The sequence below is a fragment of the Cimex lectularius genome, unplaced genomic scaffold, assembly GCF_000648675.2.
Source record: "Cimex lectularius strain Harlan isolate CLEC.00 unplaced genomic scaffold, Clec_2.1 scaffold383, whole genome shotgun sequence".
Taxonomy (NCBI): domain Eukaryota; kingdom Metazoa; phylum Arthropoda; class Insecta; order Hemiptera; family Cimicidae; genus Cimex; species Cimex lectularius.
The window spans coordinates 107,426-127,991 of record NW_019392903.1 but is presented as its reverse complement, the minus strand read 5'-3'; the positions used below and the strand labels follow the sequence as shown (position 1 = coordinate 127,991).

At 38.1% G+C, this 20,566-nt stretch overlaps 3 protein-coding genes across 3 annotated transcripts; 1 reads left to right on the top strand and 2 right to left on the bottom strand.

Annotated features, from left to right (window-relative positions):
- Positions 1–734: 734 nt before the first annotated feature.
- LOC106673348 (ejaculatory bulb-specific protein 3-like) lies at positions 735–6,395 on the top strand. The gene is made up of 2 exons (XM_014405437.2): positions 735–1,010; positions 5,619–6,395. The coding sequence occupies exons 1-2, from the start codon at positions 800–802 to the stop codon at positions 5,813–5,815; spliced, it is 408 nt and encodes a 135-aa protein (XP_014260923.1). The 5' UTR covers positions 735–799; the 3' UTR covers positions 5,816–6,395.
- A 10,617-nt stretch (positions 6,396–17,012) lies between these two features.
- On the bottom strand, positions 17,013–17,996 carry LOC106673339. Its single transcript, XM_014405424.1, has one exon. The coding sequence runs from the start codon at positions 17,994–17,996 to the stop codon at positions 17,013–17,015; it is 984 nt and encodes a 327-aa protein (XP_014260910.1).
- Positions 17,997–19,025: 1,029 nt separating this feature from the next.
- LOC106673338 lies at positions 19,026–20,081 on the bottom strand. Its single transcript, XM_014405423.1, has one exon. The coding sequence runs from the start codon at positions 20,079–20,081 to the stop codon at positions 19,026–19,028; it is 1,056 nt and encodes a 351-aa protein (XP_014260909.1).
- Positions 20,082–20,566: the final 485 nt, after the last annotated feature.

The following is a 20,566-nucleotide window of genomic DNA, read 5'->3' as shown; positions in this document are numbered from 1 at the left end:
AGATTAAGATCTTTTCGATCTGCGCACTGCAACCAGTATTGGGCTATTGTGAATCTCCATTGTGGTGTAAAGCTCCTCATTAAGCTTAAGTCTTTTTACCAGATTCCAAAGCTTTTGGAAGGACTCCTTTGGGCCGCTACATCATAAGCTAAACCAACAGAGGACATGTTCGATCCTTTTTAAAAAAGATGGTTCCTACTCACATTAAGTTGTTTCGCAACAATCCGGATTTCGAGCCCTTTAGCTCATCGTCAGGTTGAAGGGCTCGAAATCCGGATTGTTGCGAAACAACTTAATGTCAGTAGGAACCATCTTTTTTAAAAAGGATCGAACTCCCCACTCACCCCATCATTTATAATTTCTATGAGGACATGTTTTTCTGTCTCTTCTTCTTCTTCTTTGCAAAATCTGCACTTATTGTATTTGGTATTATTTTTTTTATAAAAAATTGAATATTTGCTATGAATGCCCAGTACAATGTTCTGCCGGAAGGTCAGTCGGAATCTTTACGATGATAAATGTAGGTGTGACGAGCCTTTCGATTGGTAAAGGCGGCTACTCGGTCGAGTTTAACGAAGTCAGCTACCTTGTTTTTTAAAATGCAACTCAATAAAAGTCTTGACAAGATTGTAAAGAAAACAGAAATCGCAAGATATCTTACTATTGCGAAACCCGTTTAGATCATTAAGATTGGCCGGTGAGTAGAACGCGACCTTCATTCCCTACTTGTTCCCGAAGAGTTTTTTTCTCGAGTCGACCGCCGGACTTCATTGCAACGTCGTCTCGCCTCCGACGAAGGATGCGTGTCGTACTACTCTGCGCTATCTTCGTCTTCTTCTGTATCACGTCGCGGCAAGCCGTGACAATCGTCCAAGTCGAGAAGAACCTGCTCAAGTACCTCACATCCGTCAATTTAATGAATATACTCACAAATAAAAGGATTATGGCCATGTACATGAAATGTCTCCTTCGGAGAGGACCCTGTTCCCCGGAAATAAGAGACTTTAGACGTAAGTCTGTTTTTTTATTTATTTTTTATATTTTAATTTTGCGTCTAAGTCCTGCTTTTGAAATACCAATTCCTCAAGGTCTACCACTCTTCTCATAAACAGAATCCTTTACAACGATATTTACATTTTAAGAAGTTGTAACTTAAATGTACGGATTGTTTAACTATTTTTAATGTCCTTCATGTATAATTCGGTTTGTTTTCACTCAGAAATTTAGAAAATAAACACGCATTTCTCATAGACAAAAAATTCCAATAGGTCGGTGGAAAAGGTCCAACAAAAACCACCGACACATTAACATACTTAGCTAACAACCGGGTTGTTTCACATGAACCGTTTTCACGCTAAAAGCTAGTTAATAAAAAAAATATTCAAAATCACTTAAAGTACCTTTTATCTACTCTCTATTCCCAATATATAACCAACTTTTTAAATACCAGAACTGAAAAATCCAGAGTTTTGAGAAAGGAAGTCAAAAAACGCTTTTCGTGCCTCGGAATCATTTTCAAAAAATGTCTCCCCTAGGTAAATAAACAGATGAAAATTGAGAAAGGCCTGGAGAATAAATTGGGTGCGGAAGAACTTGATAGTCCAGCTCCTTTGATTTATTCACAACCTTCCTTCAAACATGAGGTCTAGCGTTGTCCTGTTGTCATTATACCAATATTAGTTGTTTTTTAAATTGGTCTCAACTGTAATAAAATAATGGTGAATAATTCCAGTCAATTCAGTCATAATTTTTTTAAAAATGCAAATTTGGTTTTTGACCTGTGTCGTCGACATAGATAAGAAGTCGACATACCACTGATCGGACAAGTGAACTAATTCTTGTCACACAGGTTTATCGTCAAACCTTTGGATGTCGGTGGACGATAGGTCAAACCGCTTTAAAGCATTTTTCCAGATTGTTTCCAATTAAAATTCCATAGGCTGTACCTGGATTTGAACCAGAACCTCGAGACAAATAAAGAGTCGGACGACCAAACCACTCAACCCTTGCTCCGTTAGGTAGAATAAACCAGACTGGTTTTTATTAGGTTTCGTGGTCCGCTTACCAAATAAATTCTTTTTCAATTAATTAAGGTTTTGGTTGTGATAAAAAAAATGGTTGAAAAATGGCAAAAAGGAGGGAAAATTAAAAAAGGTGGGGTTGAGATGGGAAGTTAGTGTCCGAGTAGATCTAAGTCACGATAGTTCAAGTGGTAGAGCAGCGGCGTATTTAGCCGAAGGTCGTGGTTCGAATCCCGCTTGTGACACTGACTTTTTTATTTCAACCGAAACCTTAATTAATTGAAAAAAAAACTAGACTAGGTTGAGATTTTGCTAAAATGGCGGTGTGCGTATATTGATGGAAGTTGGAAGCATTGACGAAGTAGGGGTGGCTGACAAATGGTGGCCTTCTAATATCCAAGCTGTCAAAGCCCTTTTTACTATCAACGACTAGTGATTGCTTATGGCTTAACTAAAGTTTCCACATTACTTCCACAAGTTTATTTAAGCAGGGGCTCAACCTGATGGAGCAAGCTGCCTGCAGTACCCAGCCTTACAGCGTAGCAGTTCGTTCGTTAGCACTCCCTAAAACGCCACAGTGAGATTTGTTGAGGAATGACAGAATTTTAAGGAATTAACAAATATAGAGGATAACGCCGCGTATCCATGTTTATGCATTCAAAGACAAAACAACCGGACACTTGTATTTATATTAGCTAGCTATAAAGATTAATAGTTGACTTAAAACATAAACACAACATAATAACTGGCTGTTCACCTTTATAGAATGTTATTAATCCCTTTACACTCTTTAGACTATAAATAAATAAAATCTGTTTTCTTTGATGAAGGAATAAATTTGAGTAAGAAATTCTTTTTTCTTAAAAACATGGTTTTAAGTTGAGAAGTTCTCGCCCAACAGATTTTTTGGCCAATGCTCTAGCATATAGCCATATACGACGAATTGACACGATCGTTTTATTGCTCTTACCGCGCTACGAAACCGTCATTTAACGGGTTCCTTGGGATGGGCGATAGTCCATTGTTGAGCACTATCGATTGGACGACTATCGGTTAAAAACGAGCGATAGTTTTTCGATAGCAGCTTTCCATTTTCCATAGGTAGATTACCTACGCTACCTACTTACCTATTCAATAAAGAATTTCAAGTAATTGAATTTAATTACCTATTACTTGATACTTGCAGGATTTGGTACATTATAAGACTAAGCAAAGATGGAAAACCAATTTATTTGAATTTAAAAAAAAAGTAGTTAGAAGGAACAAACCAAGAAACAAAAACTGCACTTATTTCAAAACCTACCATAATCCGAGCTTCAAAACCTACAGGAAAATAAAAAAAGCTATTGATAGTCATGACCTATCGATATATCAAAAGAACTGCCTACTATCGCCCATCCCTAGTTCCTTGGTATCTAATCAACTCCAAAGGTCCGTTACGTAAGGGTGATCTCTAAAATAGTCATCATAATGCTTCGTCAGAATAGTCTATAGTGTCTAGACGTCCCGCACCAGGTTCTCTAATACTGGAGAGGCATAGACTATGCGTAAACCAACATCTTGCTTGGACACTTGAACAATGGGAGGCGGTTCTTTTCACAGAAGATTTCCGGGTTTTCTTTAAGGTGGAGGGTGTTGATTACAATTTATAAAAACGCTTTCCTACATTGCGACTGGCATAGATGTATTGTGGAACTGGAATCATATAGCCATACCTTGGAAAGTGAACATATTAGAGCACATTCCTCGGTACCTCGTCGCGCACTTGGTGTGAGAATTTCCTTACCGGGCTACTTTTTCACATTCAGAAAGGCCGTGCCCCAGTTTCTCTGGTTCCTCCTGACAGAGTCTCTGCTCTGCCCATCTTCTTCAGGTAGTAATTAAGAGGGCCGGTATGGAGGCCTATAATTTTCTTCAAACCCTGCCTGCTGAGAAAGAGGAGTTCCTTCGCCTTCTCTTTTGAGAGATTTATAAATCCCTTAGCTTGCCTCATACCAGGTATTTTTGTCCAGTGCTTGAGCTTTTGCTAGGCCCGTTTATTCATCTGTGTACCATATCAGGGCCCCTTCCTGAAACTTGGGGCCACTCCCCCCCCCCAAGGTCTTTATTATCTATGTCCACTTGGAAGGTATGTCGAAGTTTTTTAGGTACAGTTATAACCATCTCATTTAGTTTAATTCTTTCTAGAATTTAGAGATGGCTCCTCCTTAGATCTGACTTCATTTCCTTGTATCTCAGAAGTCTGTTGACAAGCAACCTTTTTTATATAAAAAGGGTAGTAATAAATATATTCGAGTGCGGGTTGGTTTGTGTCAAACCGTGTGTGTAGAACGCTTTGCTTCATGTACCACCTGCGAGTCACAGACCTTTTCAATGTCAGTTATGGTACGGGGTGGAAGCGACGTCCATGCCCTTATCGAACTAATTAGCAAACAGAATGGGTCTTTCACTGCATTAAAGTACATTGAAGAAGTTCTAGGAGATTCCGATTTCCTGCATGATAATGCTCAATCGCATGAACTCGAGTTGTCACCCATTATTTGTAGGATGAATTGGCCAGTACTCCTGACAACCTATAGAACACTTATGGGACATGGCAGTGAGACGTGTTAGAATCGTTCGCCAAAAATAGATATTTAATTTGAAACAATCCAATAATAAAAGTCAGGGAATTTTTGACTATGATTTTTTCGTAGCTATAATTTAATAGAATATTTAGAAAACGTCAAAATATTTTGCTTTCATTTTGTCCTTTAATGCAGGTCGTTTATGAAATCATGGCCTGTTTTTCCCCATCATCTTATTGCAGAACACTAATAAGCTTAGAATCGTAGTGTTAAGACGAAAAAACCGATGTTGGAAGGTGTGTAATTTTATAATTGACTCGTTTAACCTTGTTTGGCCTATTTTTAGTTTTAAAGTGTCTATGTGCGTTACTGGTTTAAATAGGGCAATACGATGCCACTGGAGGAAGCAATTTCGCTGCTGTTATAAACGTGGGACCCACCAACACGCTGACAAATATTTAAGTTGAACAGGTAGTAAATCGCTATAAATGGTTAATATCTACAATATCTAATTGTTTGAATATAAAATATATTTTGCATTGTATAAATTCACTTATCCACATCCTAAATGTATTTGTTAAATGTAAACATTGTTTGTAAATCCCAGGCCCTGAAGATGATCTCAATAAAACGATCGAAACGTTGGCACGATAAAGAAAATGTTTTTCTGAAACCTACATCACTCCCGACCGCATCTCACGATATCTGAATATCTAATATTTATGTTCACTTTATGCTTCCTCCTAGTAATCCTAGTAACAAATATCCGCGGATGCGGAAATTCTGCGTACTTGTGATTTGTTTTATAAACTTGCAACTTTGTTTTTTTAATAAACGGAAGAAAAACGCCCTGGGAGAACCGGTAGTCCTGAAGAATGTAGTTACCCTTGCCATCGTGTGTGGAAGGTGATGTCCTGTTGTAACCGATTCCGTTCTTGATTTTTTCCCAACCGTCGGAAATCCGTTCTTATAATTAATTTTAAAAAAAAATCATTTTAATATAACTCGTTGATTTAAATTTTTGTTCCAGGCCTGCTCCCGAGATTCCTGAAACATCTGTGCAGCTATTGCAACGAACAGGAAAGTGAAAGTCTGAGAATCATATTTCAATTTGTTAAATCACGACGGCCGGAAGAATGGAAACAGTTGGAAGACGTTTACGATCCGAAAAGAATCAATACTGATAGAATTGAAAAATTTATAGGCAAACGTAGTAACAACATTTGATTTTGTTTATCTTATGATTTTGTTGTTGTTGTTGTAATAAGTGGATCAAATGTTAGTCATTTATGTATGTGACATTACACATTACGAGTAAAGAACATGACCAAAAAGGATCCGCTGGCATCAGATTTGGTGATATAATTTATGTGAAATTCTTATTTTCTGTTCGCTTGTATATCTAATAAATATTAATTATAATAATTTAAGTATAGTTTTTCTTATCAAAGAAACATAAAAGAAATTCGAATGAAATGATTCTTATAACATGTAGATAAGATGCAAAGAATTTTAAAAGTAACTTGATTAAGACAAGAAAAAGAGAAAAGATGGTGAAGAAAAACGCAAAATTGTTATTATCTCAATCAAAAGTAAATATCAAGTTGAAAAATTATAAAATAAATATTTTGAAAAATCAGCAATTGCGTTTTAAATGATTCTGCTTTGGAATCTAAGATCTCATGATTTAATTTTGTCAATGTACTTTGTCTCCTCTAAATGAAAAACACAAGGAAAAAAGCGAAATCAAAAAAATGTTCGCCCCGCTGGATGAAGCTGAAATTAATCAATAAAAACTTCAAGAAAACCATCTTTTTTTAAGAAAAAACCCTAGAGACCCTAAGCACCCGTTCCTTGAAACCCTAGGAGGGCAGGAGGGCCAGCCAGGCCATGGGGGAGTGAAAACGCAGACTTTAGGGGGTTTAAAAAGTTTCAATTCTTAAAGGGATGATGGTAACAGATCCCATTTCTTGGATGTGGCCATAAACCTAGTGGTTAGGGAGTCTGACTCGTATTTGCCACGCTCCTGGGTACGAATCCCAGCAGAGCCCATGGTTTTTTATTGAATTATAGTATGTAAAAGTATTGTAGAGTAATTTGATCCACGACACCCAACAAGTTGCACGATAAGCCCTCCTGAATTGTATTTACAATGCTACGGAAAAGTTCACATCCGTTTGGGATCAAAAGCTTAGGCCACTATCAAAGCCTTAGAAGACACGTCAACTTAGGAGCAGACCACCTGCTAGACGTCGAACACCTAGCTAGACAATTCAAACGCGTAAAGCCTCATGATTTATTGCTGATGATGTGAAAATGTGATTCGAGAACGGAATAAACTACATTGTGTATATATAAGTTTTATTGTCTGAGGTAATTATTAGAAAAAGATTAGCTTTTTTAATAGATAGGTTGTATTATTAATAAAGTTTGTCCACCTCTTAGAATTGGAAGAAATTTTTTTTCATCTAATCTATGAAGATGTAGATGTATTAGTGGGGGTGTGTAGTATACTGATCCCTTTATGAGCAATTGTATCCCCCGTTCTGTGCTTATAGCACATCGGTGAGTCCTATTCATCAAGTCTCAGTGGTTGATTTCTTCTAAGTTGATATTGTGGCGCCACAGTTTGTTAGTAGGTGTGTTGGTGTTTAGTCTGTTTCCTTGCAGAATCTGCTCGCGCCGTGTTGTTTGTGCTAATCTTCCTCAGCTGCCCATTCAGTATGCAGTGTCCTGGTAAGAATACTGTTAGGTTTCGCAGTTTTTTCCTGCTTTCTGTATTGCATTCTGTTACCTCTTTCCTTCCAAAATTTTCTAGAATGTTCTTGGATTGGTTATGGCCAATGAGTGAATTCCATCCCGCATTTTCTTTTTATCCATCTGCTTGAGGTGCTCATAGATAGTGTGGATTCCTATGCCACAGAAGACCTTGGGTATCCTATCAGCGGATTAGCAGCCATTTTTCTTGCAAGGGCATCCGCTTTTTCGTTGCCTTCTACTCCCGTATGTCCTGAGACACAGAAGAGGCTGGCTGTTTTGCATACCTAATTTGTTTAGTTTAATTTTGCAATTCAACACCATCTTTGAGCTAATGATGTTTGGACTTGGCGCTTTGATGGCTGCTTGGCTATATGACATGATAGCTATATTCTTGTTTTTGTACCCTTTGTTCAGATTCGACTGGATACATCTCTCAATTACATAGACTTCAGCCTGGAAGACACGAGGGATGTATTTCTCGATAATTTCTTGGACATAACGGACTGCGTTGAAGGTGCCTTCAACAAAATGGAGTCCAGTTTATCTATCCTCCATGTAAATCCAGCCCAGACCATTACACGGCCTCTTCCAAACTGCACTGAAGGGAGCACGAACAGCATTTTACGCATCCCCTGTTCTCGGTTGGCCCTTCGGCAACTGCTATCACTTTACAAACAGAAACTGTGCGAAACAACATAACAGCATTCCAGGTGGTGTTCTCTTCTAAGCGCTCGCTTCATGATATTCTCCTAAGTTGCTAGTGGCGGGCTGGAGGTCATCTCAGAGTGTCACACGATGTGGCGGGCACTATGGCAAAGAGTTCCGTCTTGAAGCAATGACAACATTTCTGTCCTCCCTTAGAGTCGTAACGCGCTGAGATACGCTTCCAGTCTCTCGGAATCGGGCTAAGGCTAGCGTGGGAGACCACGCTCTAAGAAACGCCAACTACCTCTGCGATATCCACCTGCCGGTGACCTCGATGTCTCATTCTCAAATAATATTGCGAACTTCTGGTTCAAGATTATGTCTTTCCATGGTTAAAGAGAATACAACTGGATTAACATGGAGAAAAGACAAAAAAAAGGCGTTTGTTTACAAAATAAGTAATCATCGTGTTTACTATTCTTAAGTAAATCTGTTATTAAAAAATGAGGATTAACATTTGTTTGTTTTTGGTTTGTATTTTCCATTTTGTTTTATCCACTAACAAGAATATATCGGTTAATTTCATTAAAATTAATATAATAAGTACAAATATCTCTATTCATTTTTGAGCAGCTTATTTTGATACACTTTGCTGATTCAACTGGCTGATGGTCTAGAGTTGTGTGAATCCTACGTCTTAGTGTATTTACCAGATGTACGTACCATTTTGACTTTAGACAAAACATAGTAAATTGTTAAAAATAAGGGTTAAAAATAAGTACTAAAGATTTTTCAGACAGGTTAGTACAAAAAAACTTCGCCATTGTTTGAAAATCAACTATGAATTTTTGTGTTTACTGCCGAAATAAGCCTATTGAGAAGAAAATTTCAAGTAAATGTTTATGATATTGTTAAACCAAATACATACAAATGGAAGGAACCACCATTTTCGCCCTGAAACTATACCACGGAGCTCCTGTTCAGGACTGCGGTGGACGAGTGGTTAGGGCGTCCGATTCCTATTTGATATTCTTGCGGTTCTGTGTTCGAATCCCGGCAGGGCCCATGGTTTTTTAATGGATTATAGTATGAAAAATATTGTAAAGCGGTTTGATCTCTCGTCCGCGACACCCAGTGGGTAATTGGGAGGACGTTAAGACGGGAATTGCCGACCTTATCCGCGGAGGGCATATCAACAAAGCGGCCGTAGAATCGTAAGATCTCTGTTTATGCCTCCTAAACCACTTCCGCCCGGGGTTTCAGAAAATAACAGAAACCAGTTCTATTTCTGCCGAGCCCGTCATGCAACCATCAACCCACCTAGGAAAGTCCTTGACCTTCTTCAGCTTCATCAATTATAACTGTAGTAGACTGTTCTTGACAAGAGGTCTTTGTAGTATTTTTCTCCCAATATTTTTTTTCGATATTTATACTTGTACAGTATTTGTACACATTACGATACTTTTTTCACACGATCACATCACTAACACTAATGCCAGTTTAGCACCAGGAAAATACATGCTATAAGAAACCGGCCAATACGGCACTCAGTGTGAGGTTTAATGGACAAGGAGGTATCGAGGCCATCGTCGAATAAAGGCAACATGATTCTCGGAATGGGAATGAATGAGAGGGCTCGAGCAATAGGGTTAGGATTGGTGAGAAACTTTTGGAATCGGGAACGGATCGGTGCATTGTCAAAAGGAACGTTGAGGTCATTGCGGATAGTGAGGTTAGTCAAGAGCTTTGACAATTTGTCTAAGGACTTTGATTGGAAGGATTGGACGTGTTGGATGTTGGAGGGCTTGGCAGAGCCCCACAGTAAAAGTAAAAACTTGTTAGTTAGTTTAGTGCTAACGGGCAACACCAATTTCGATCCTTGAAGTCTTCGTAATTGTCCAAGTTTTCTGTTAAGATGTTGTCGCTTAAGCCTTATGTGGGGATTCGATTCTGCTGTCTAGGTATAGTCCTAAGTATTTGATTTGAATGGAAGACGGTATCTCTTTGATGTTGATGTTCAGTGGAGGGCAAGTACATTTTTCTTCATTTAGTCTTGTACTCCACTTTTTATATCAGTCTTCGGTAAACTCAAGGTGTTCTAGGATGTTGGAGGTAGCTAGGATTCGTGTCAGAGGACAAATCGTCCACGTAGGTGGTGATGTTATTGGGGTATGGAGGTATGTCAGCAGTATAGATGATACAAAGGATGAGACCAAGAATGCTCCCTTGTGAGACGCCGGTTCGTATCGGTCTCATTTTCGAGAACTCGATGCCTCACTATGAAGCAGCGATCTGTTAGGTAATATTGTTTGTGACTGCGTACCAAATGTTGTGTAATTGTGAATATTATTGGATTATCCATCCAGCTTTGACGCACTTCCACAGACTAGCCTATAAAAACATTATAGATGAATTTACCCAACAAACAATAAATTTATCTTTTCATCTGTCTATATTTCTGAACACCTGTTTAATGCTTATTAAATTAGACGAACCGAGATTCCTCAACAAGTGAGTTTTGTAATTTGAGTTTCATGAAAAAATCAATAACAAATCTATAAACGTCAAATTATATCGCAGACCCAAGACGAGTAAACTGTTTACAACGTGTGTCACGTCCAAAGTAACCACATACCTAAGAGTAATATTCTAAAATTAAGATGATTGATGGGGGCCTTAGGTGAAAATAGAATTGGTCAAAGCGTCCGTAACAAAATTCCTCCTTATTAATAAAAATGATGAAGGGTCGGGTGAGTTTGTGGATTAATCTGTGAGTAGAGCCATCATTTACACAAAATGTTCCCCCTTATTATCTATTATTTGCAAGAGGCACGTTTCCAAATACGCTTCTCGGCGGTTAGGGTGAAAAGAATGACCTCCAGTTTAAATATCTAATCCTACTGCGCTGCTTTTCCAAAATCACTACGGAAAGTTCCATGACGTTTGTAAATAATTTGTACGATCTCAACATTTTTTTGACCTGGTAATGCAAAGTTCGAGTTATTAGACTATTTTTGACCTCATTTCTATTGTCTCATCGTTATCCTTCTCAAATCTCCAGGCAATTATGTCCAGGCAGAGACTGGTTATTACTATTTAACTCATCTTTCCGCGATGTCAGCCTTGAGAAATCTTGTTATTGCAGTTTTGTGAAAGCGGCCAAACATTCAAAATCAGTATTCTTTCCATAGTTCGGTCGTTACCGATTATTTACGTCTCCTATCTTGGCTGGTTTTGTCTGTCAGAAGTGTTTCGGCTTCACTTAGCATGATAGTTGATCGTGAAGATGGTGAAATATCGAGACTTGCCAAACAGACCAACCAGCGAGTATAGGCGGACCAAAATGACCGGAAACGACCAGATTGCAGGTACCATCTCACTATATTCATTCACTGGAGACACTATCCCCGTGTTGCTGTACAGACCTCAAGGGTAAGGATTTTTAGGCCCGATGATAGTCATGCCAACTGGAAGAAGAAGCTTACTCGGAAGCCAACTACTTCGAAGAACCAGATCTTGGATTCCCTATAACTCAAAATGTCCTCCAACTGAACCTTGCAAATCTGTCTGACTATTCAGAGGATCTGTTCCTCCGGAATGCAAGTAGCTTAGTTAGAGCTATCCAAAGGTAACTACTTTCGTGTACTCACTACACCAAAAAATTAGTTCAAACGGATTGATGAAATTTTCGTAAATGTCGGCAACCTTTGGCCCAAAGACTCCGCATGGCATAGCCTGAAAATCCGAGGCAATAGTAAATAAATGAACACTGAAGCGATGATACCACATCTCGGTCTTGTCCTATCCAAGATAAAGTACCATGAGGAAGTGTTGTTCTGGTGGCCATTTCTGGTTTTAATGAATGTGCACGACTACCAGACTAGAGATATGACAATGATGGTGATAACGGAAATCTAGGAAGTGGATTTTATGTTCACCAAGCAGTGCATTCTGGTTAATTGTACTTTTCCTTTTTACTTTCTTCCAGTCTTCTAGAGGTGATTATGCAGTAGCTTACAACTCATGGGTTGGAGTGAGAACAGACAGGGAGTAGGGATGTCGGCAATGTTTGTAAAAAGGATCGACCCAACCAACCTTCGGGGGCTTCAGATTTTACTGTAATATAAGAGGAAAGGGATGTTCCTTGACAAACCGGTATTGCCATATGCGATCGCAGGATAAGGTAAAAGGTAATGATGATGATGATGAATATGGGTAGTAAGACGTGGGGGTTTTATGTTCCCAAGCACTGCAGCGTTCTGGCTTATTGTACTTTTCCTAGTTCCTTAGTTCAATGCAATCGACTATCCTTTTTCTAAGGAGTACTAGCTCATTGACTGTCGTATAATTCCTATCCTTTGGTTTTCTTTGTATCCTAAATTATGTCCCCAATGAGCTGTTCGCACTTGACGATAATATGAGTGGCAGTTTCTTTCTCCTCATTGCTTACTCTGCAAACGGAATCATAATTGAATATGCCCGTTGTGTAGATGTTTTCTCAGACCAGCCAGGAATCGCTTAATAACTCCTCTGAGTCTGGCACACTCCAATTGCAGCTGTGAGTTTGCCAGTTTTGGTGAGGGTTCTTTTAACATAAACTTACTGTGTCTGGCACCTCTAGAATTCATCCACTAATTTTTACATACTAATGCTTTAAAGCTGTTTGGCTATCCGATCTTATGGGGATTTTTGTCAGTCCTACCTCTTTAAGATTTTCTAAGGCACAAGGGTTGGTGGCATTATTTCATTTTTAAGACCGATGTGTACTTCCCTAATGAGTTTGATTGTTCATATTTTAGACTTGTATAGAAAATGCCTGATCCGGTTCATTCATTTTTTAGCCATCGAGATATGGCGAAGGTCCTAAGATGATAAACCGCAATGTTCTGTTGATGAAGTAGAACGTTGGTGTTTGAATTGAAGAACAAAACTGAATCGAACTAGATCGATTTACCAAGCGCAGAAAATTGCCAAATTGCCCCATTAGAGTTAACTCTTTCTGACGAAACAACATAGATTAACTGCAAGCTGCCTTTGATTTCTCAAATAAGCTCTTCTTAACAACACCCAACATGCAACTGTTCAACTCAAATATATCCTCGTAAGTCGAACGGTACCTCTTACATAAAGAAGCAAAGGTACTTAACACTAGTTCGATCAGTGTGGCAATTCGCGTGATTTGGGGATTTAATCTTTTTTTTAATTAGATTAAAGTGCCGGCATCTATACTATAATTTGTAAAGACATAATAATTGTTGAATCCGGAATTTTTGCTCTTATTTAATAATTAAATGTATACCAGCCCTACCGCGGATCCGAAATTAATTACTACTACTATATGTCTTTATTGTTTAATATATATACAAACTTTACAGATCGGCAGTATACATTACAGAGCAAGAAAGACGTTCCTCATGGTTTAAAACCGTCTGAGGGAGTCTAGCACATAAATTTATATAACTAAAATCTCTCTTATTTACAAGTAATTATAATTAATTAAATTCACTAATTTCGTGGTCCGCTTGACCAATTAAATCATTACAATTAATTAAGGTTTTTAGTTGAGATGAAAAAAAGTTAATGGCACGAGCGGGATTCGAACCCACGATCTTCGGCTAGATACGCCGCTGCTCTACCACTTGAGCTATCGTGACCTCGATCCACTCGGACATCAACTTCCTATCTCAAGGAGGGAAAACTCATAAGGTGGGGTTGAGATAGGAAGTTGATGTCCGAGTGGATCGAGGTCACGATAGCTCAAGTGGTAGAGCAGCGGCGTATCTAGCCGAAGATCGTGGGCTCGAATCCCGCTCGTGCCATTGACTTTTTTTCATCTCAACTAAAAACCTTAATTAATTGTAATTATAATTAATATTTACAAAAGGAATACATACTTTCTTCAAAAATTTCAGTAATGTAATAGTAGAACATAATTATATAATAATAGCTGAAACATGGTTGCAAATATATATATATATATTATTTATGATTACCTATAGTGCACATAACTCAATAATAAAATAAACTAAAGTAAAGTAAATGGGAATAATAAAAGTAAACATAAATAATAATGCAGTACATAATCTACCACAAGAGATAATAGAAAAAAACAAAACAAATAATAAGTGTTTAAAATATAATATTCAGGTCGAAGATGAGCTTTTCACCTATTCAGGGGAATCCGACAAAAGAAACCGCCTCCACCCTCACCAGGTGCCTCTGATTCTGGCTCTAAGAGAATAAGCTTCTTTGCAGAAATTTACCAAGACAGCCCATTCCTTGCCATTAATATATTCTAGCAGAATCTCACTAGACAGAGTTTCCCTACCAAAATAGTGTTTCCTGACAGCGGTCAGGGCAGGGCAAGTTGCCAAGAAATGGAACAAATCCTCTCGCTCTGTACCACTACAAAGTTCACAGTTAATATCCTGCTGCTTGAAGTGTTTGTAGTTTAAGTTAAACAGATCCCCCCGACTCTTAAATATCCACCGCATGCTATCTAAGGGTAGCGAGAGATCCGTTAGATAATTTGGTGATTTGAAAATAAGCTCTCTATGGAGTGGGAAACTGACTGAATTGGCCAAAGCTGTGTAATATTGTCTCTTTGTATTGTCACAAATGGACCGTCTAACTAGTCTCATACCATCCCTCCATAGTTCAACTCTGTCGACATTGTTCCGGTCTTAGGACAAGTCCAAATTAAATTGCATGATATGCCTTTTTATTTCCTTAAACCAATACATTTCTTTATCTACAATCTGCTTGGCCAGGATCTTCGGGAGTCTATTATCTGGTAGGGATAAAATTCTTATTATGTAGTCGAAGTGAAGTTTCACAGTGTAGGGAAAAATTGGCAGAAATTAATTAATACATTTTGCAAATTGTTCGGTCACTGTACACCTGGCACATTAGAAATGTCACTTTGGACTCAGATCTGAGCATACCAGTCACTGAAGACTAGCATTGCCAACGACTGAACCACACCAATCCACTTCTGCAACAAGTATATGAAAATGCGCTTAGTAGGGACAACTGAAATGTACCTGTTTTGTACAATAAAAAAATATATTACAAAAATAAATGAATAGGCGTCTCGGGGGAAATGAAAATGGGGCGAAGGACAGGCCAAACTCCGGAACTGACAACCGACTAACCGAGATCAAGCTTATCGAGGTAAATACTCAATTAAAACTCAGATAAAAAGAAGAGATAGCACCGTCGCTCTGCGGGGTCGTCAGAGATGCATGTGATCAAGGGCACGATTGGTAGGTCGTCCCTCAGAAGTCAGAGACCACCCGACCCAGAATAGGCCCGTCGCGGTTGGCACCCTTAAGGTCGATTTCTATTAGAACGTGACGGGCATCTTACGGGACATGTGGAGAACGAGTTCCGTAAGGCGTTTGTATTTACATTACACCGGGCTGCTTACACGGCAGTGGCTGGGATCTTCAACTCAATTTTTCATCAGTTTTACTAGCGTTCACATCGGGATATGCTTTTTGTATGTGCGCGCTCGATAATAACATGAACTTTAACACTGTTGAATTAGCAGCTATTGCTGTAGCTCTTGATGAGGAAGGAGGGAAAAGACGAGAAGATGGGATGTACATGCTTGGAAGAAAAGGGGATCAGAAGGTGAATTCGTTACCCTCTACAAGGAGTTGAACTATGATGAGGAAAAATTTTTATGGCTATTTTAGAATGACTTGTCAATGTTTGTCACTTCTGTTACGTGTTGAGTACTGACGAGGGTGGAGTTCATACTATACGGGACGGGGAAGAATCGTAGGCTTGCGGGCTGGCTGCGGGGCGCCCTAATGTGAACTCTCCTACTTGAAAACAATGAGATAATATGTTGACGTGCCCCGTAAGATAGCCGTCCGGTACCCTGCACGTTCTAATATAAATCTGCCTTTACACATCTGGGCCAATGACCCTGTATAATTTATAAAGCCATGTCAAATCGGCGACTTGTTCATATTTTTTAACCAGCAACTCAATGACAGAGGTAAATATCTATGTACCCCCCTCCTAGACTGAAGATTAACCTGCAGTTTACACCATAACGTTAAATAGAGATAATAAACTAATTATGACAACGAAAAGAACACTAATGAAAAAGTTAGAACTAAAACCAAATATAGTATATCGTCAGTCTACACTGTATGGCCTAAGATGCAACAAGCAAAAGCTAAAAAGCAAAATTATGTACAATACAAAAGGGCTAGTTTGTCTCTGTAACAATGTTCACAAAATCCTACCATCAACCTACAGAACTCCAAGAAATTACCCAACAATTAATTACTCACATCCTTACTAACAATCATGCGTTCATTCGAATTGGTTTGTACGACTCATAAATAAATTATCTTAAGTAACCTTTTAAATATAAATTTAAATTATAAAACAGATAAGAGACGTATGCACAAATCCCATTCTACGTGGAACATCTTGAAAATGTCCTGAAAAGATTGATGACTCGAAAATCCTGAAAGAAATTGCGGTCGACGAAGATCCACAGAATTATGATCGTAAAGTAATTTTCAGATTACTTGACTGGATATCGAAAATAATTTAATTAAAAAACGTGAAATACCCCAGGAAATGCGAAATTGAAAAGTTTTATCTGAGGAAGAAATTAGTAATAGAGTTGTACGATACGGTACTTATGTTAGAAGTATTTATAAACAATAAATATTTAGGGTTGAAAAGAGAACTCACAACACTTTGCTTCTTTTTACATTACATTTTATTTTAGGGTAATAATTTTCCTCTCTTACTACAGTTTCCCTACTGATCAGCAAGATGGCAGCATTATCTAAATCAAAAAAGACAAATGCCTGAACATGCCGGCCACCTTGAAACAATTTAATAAATTGATTCAATACAAACAAATAAATTGTAAAACTGCCATAGTATATAAATTTTGAAATAATTAGAAATATTTAAATTAACTTGATAAATAAACAAGTATTAATAGACAAAAAATAATAAAATAAATTTAACATGAAAGAAAACTTTAAATTTCTTCTTCTTCTTCTGGAGACTCTTCACTTCCTATTCGAGATGGCAAAGGACAAATTTTATTTATTGGTCTCTTGATGACTCCATTACGAGATTTTAGGGTAACTACCCTAATTAAATCATCAGCTCCTGGATGCGTCTCACAGATTCTTGCTAAAGGCCATTTCAGTGGAGGTGTCCTTTCATCCTTTAAAAGAACGAGCTGTCCAATTTGCAGATTACAGTTCCCTTTTAGCATCTTCGTTCGTACTTGTAGATTGGATAAGTATTCTTGTGTCCATCTTTTCCAAAATGATTGGAACATTTGTTGCACCCTACGCCATCTTGGAAGTGTTGACTGTTTAGCCTCTTGAAGATCCTCTTCACCTATAGATGTAAGGGAGTCTCCTATCAAGAAGTGGCCAGGAGTGAGAGGTGCAAGGTCATTGGGACTAGGACTAAGTGCAAGAATAGGACGGGAATTTAAGACTGATTCTATTAATACAAGAAATGTCATTAGTTCCTCATAAGTAAAAATTTTGTCTCCCACTACTCTTCTAAAGTGAAATTTAAAAGATTTTACTGCTGCTTCCCACAGACCACCAAATTCTGGTGCTTGGGAAGGTATGAATTTCCAGGTAATATTTTCACTGGCTAAATAGTTAGCTACTTGTGGGTCTTGTCTTGCTCTGCAGATTGATTGATTCAACTCACGAGCTGCTCCTACAAAATTCGTACCATTATCTGACATCATTAATTTTGCCTTTCCTCGCCTTGCAAAAAATCTCTTTAAAGCAGCTAGGAAGCTTTGTGTTGTTAGATCATTAACAAGCTCCATATGAACACATTTTGAGAGGCAGATAAAAATAGCTACATAAGCCTTTTGTAGTTTTGCATTCCTAATGGTACTCGCTTTAATAGTAAATGGGCCGCAGAAATCCACTTCCGTATTGAGGAAAGGTCGACCAACCTTCAGGCGTTCATATGGTAAATTGCCCATTTTTTGATGGGTACCTTTAGGTTTGGCCTTGAAACAAGTGATACATGCATTGTATGTTCTTCTTACAAGATCTCTTCCTCCCAATGGCCAAAATCTTAGTCGCAAGGAAGCCAAGAGTAATTGCGGTCCTGCGTGAAGATTACGAATATGTTCCCATCTTGCAATTAATAAAGTTACTTGATGACCTTTAGGTAATAAGATAGGATGCCTCTGATTATAAGAGATGTTAGCCTTATCAATTCATCCACCTACTCTGATGATGTTATCCTTATCCAGAAAAGGGCTCAATGTCAGCAGTTTACTCTTAGAGTGAACGTCCCCATGAACGCAGATGGTAAATATCTTCTGTAAAGGCTTCTGTTTGCACATGTCTGATGCATACCCTTTCAGCAGCAGACCATTCATCACTAGATATAAATTTTGGTATATGTTGTTTCAAATATAATTTGATAAATCTGTGTAAATAAATTACAACTCTAATTATCCGAGGGTAGCTAGAATACCTGTTCCAATCAAACAATTTAACTGTCTTAGTAGTTACCAAAACAGATTGTTTTAGTTCTTCAGATGTAACATCAATCACATGCTGAGCTGGCCAGAATGAAAGCCAAACTGGCCCTTGCCACTAATTATTGTCGTTTAAAATGTCTGCAACTAAAAGTCCATGGGAAATTTTGTCAGCAGGATTTTCTTTGCCAGGTACATGACACCATATGTTTTCCATTTAGCTGATTGCGAAGTAACTCAGTTGAGTACAATTGTAGAATCTGACCACAAGAATTTGCGCTCAAATTTCATCTGTAAAGATGTTTGAACTTTGTTCACCAGTTTGGCTAATAGAAGGGCTCCACATAATTCTAGTCTGGGAAGATTGATTTTTTTTAAAGGAGCTACCCTTGATTTTGCAATAAGCAGTCTAGAAGAATATATGTTATCTTGGGTAACAGTTCTGATGTATATAACAGCTCCATATGCTTTTTCTGATGCATCACAGAAACCATGGATTTCATAAAGGCCATCCCAGGCTGTCTAAACAGGTCGAGGAATGTGCAGAGTCTCCAAGAACTTAAGGTCCTTTCTAAATGAAGTCCATTCCATTAATTGACTTGTAGAGAGTGCTTCATCCCATTCTGTCTTTAATGACCAAAGCACTTGCAAAAACATTTTGAATTTTACAATGACCGGTCCCACTAAACCAAGGGGATCGAAAACCTTAGCAGTATCTGACAGGATGCTACGCTTTGTAGGCTTTTGTTCTGGAGGAAGAAAAATTGAAAATGTAAAGTAATCTTGTTCTGGATTCCACCAGATGCCAAGGGTTTTGATTGAAATGTCCTCTTCATTTGGGATAAATTTAGTTTCTGTTTTTGTTGTAGGAATTTTGTCTAATAATGCCAATTCATTTGCACACCATTGATGTAAAGAAAACTGAGCGCCCTCAAGTATTTTTATAACCTCTTCCTGAATTAATTTGAGATTTTCGAAATCATTGCAACCTGTCAGGTAGTCATCCATGTAGAAATCTTGCAGAATTGATCTTACTGCAGAGGCGTATTTATCTTCCTGTTCTCTAGCAGCTTGTTGCAGACATCTTGTAGCGAGAAACGAAGCTGGAGCAGTTCCATAGGTAACAGTATTTAACTGATACTCTATAAGTGGTTGATTAGGAGATTTTCTCCAAAATATTCTATGCAAACTTTTATCCTCTTCTGAAATCTTAATCTGCCGGTACATTTTGGTGATATCAGCAGTTATTACATATTTATAAGAGCGAAACCTTAATATTATTGAAACTAAGTCCTGTTGAATTACAGGGCCAGTCATTAAAGCGTCATTAAGAGAAAGCCCACTTGTAGTCTTAACAGAAGCATCAAAAACCACGCGGTATTTTGTTGTTGAGCTGTGGATGTTATGAACGCAATGATGGGGCATGTAATATGTAGGCACATCAGTTACATAAGGTTCTTTAACAACTTCCATGTGCTTTAGCTTAACATGTTCTTCCATAAAGTCAATATATGCAGCGTTTAAATCTTTGTTTTTATCCAGTTTTTTCTCAAGTAGGAAAAAGCGTTTCATTGCCATTACTGTAGAAAATCCCAACTGGTTAAACTCATTTTTAGTTGGCAATTTCACTACAAATCGACCATCCGAATCTCTCATTGTTGTTTCCTTAAACAGTTTCTCACAAGCCTTTTCTTCTGAAGACAGATTTGGATGTAAAAACCCTTCTTCAATCTCCCAAAATTATGTAATTCTTCATCGATTTGACTACAGGCTGCTACAGTTACATCTTGCATTAATTCCTCTTTAGAATGTTTGCAAACCTTGCCTCCCACTACCCATCCAAAGGCTGTGAGTTGTAATTTTGGCAAGTTCTTCCCCAAAGATAGTTGCTGATGCTTTAGTATATAGAAAAATATTTCAGCGCCAATGAGCATGTCAACTGGACCAGAGTTATCAAAATTAGGGTCTGCAAGAAACAGATTAGAAGGAATCTCCCAGTCAGTGGTATTTATACTAGCTTCCGGTATGAGTAAGGTAACCCTTGGAATTACCAAGAATTCTAG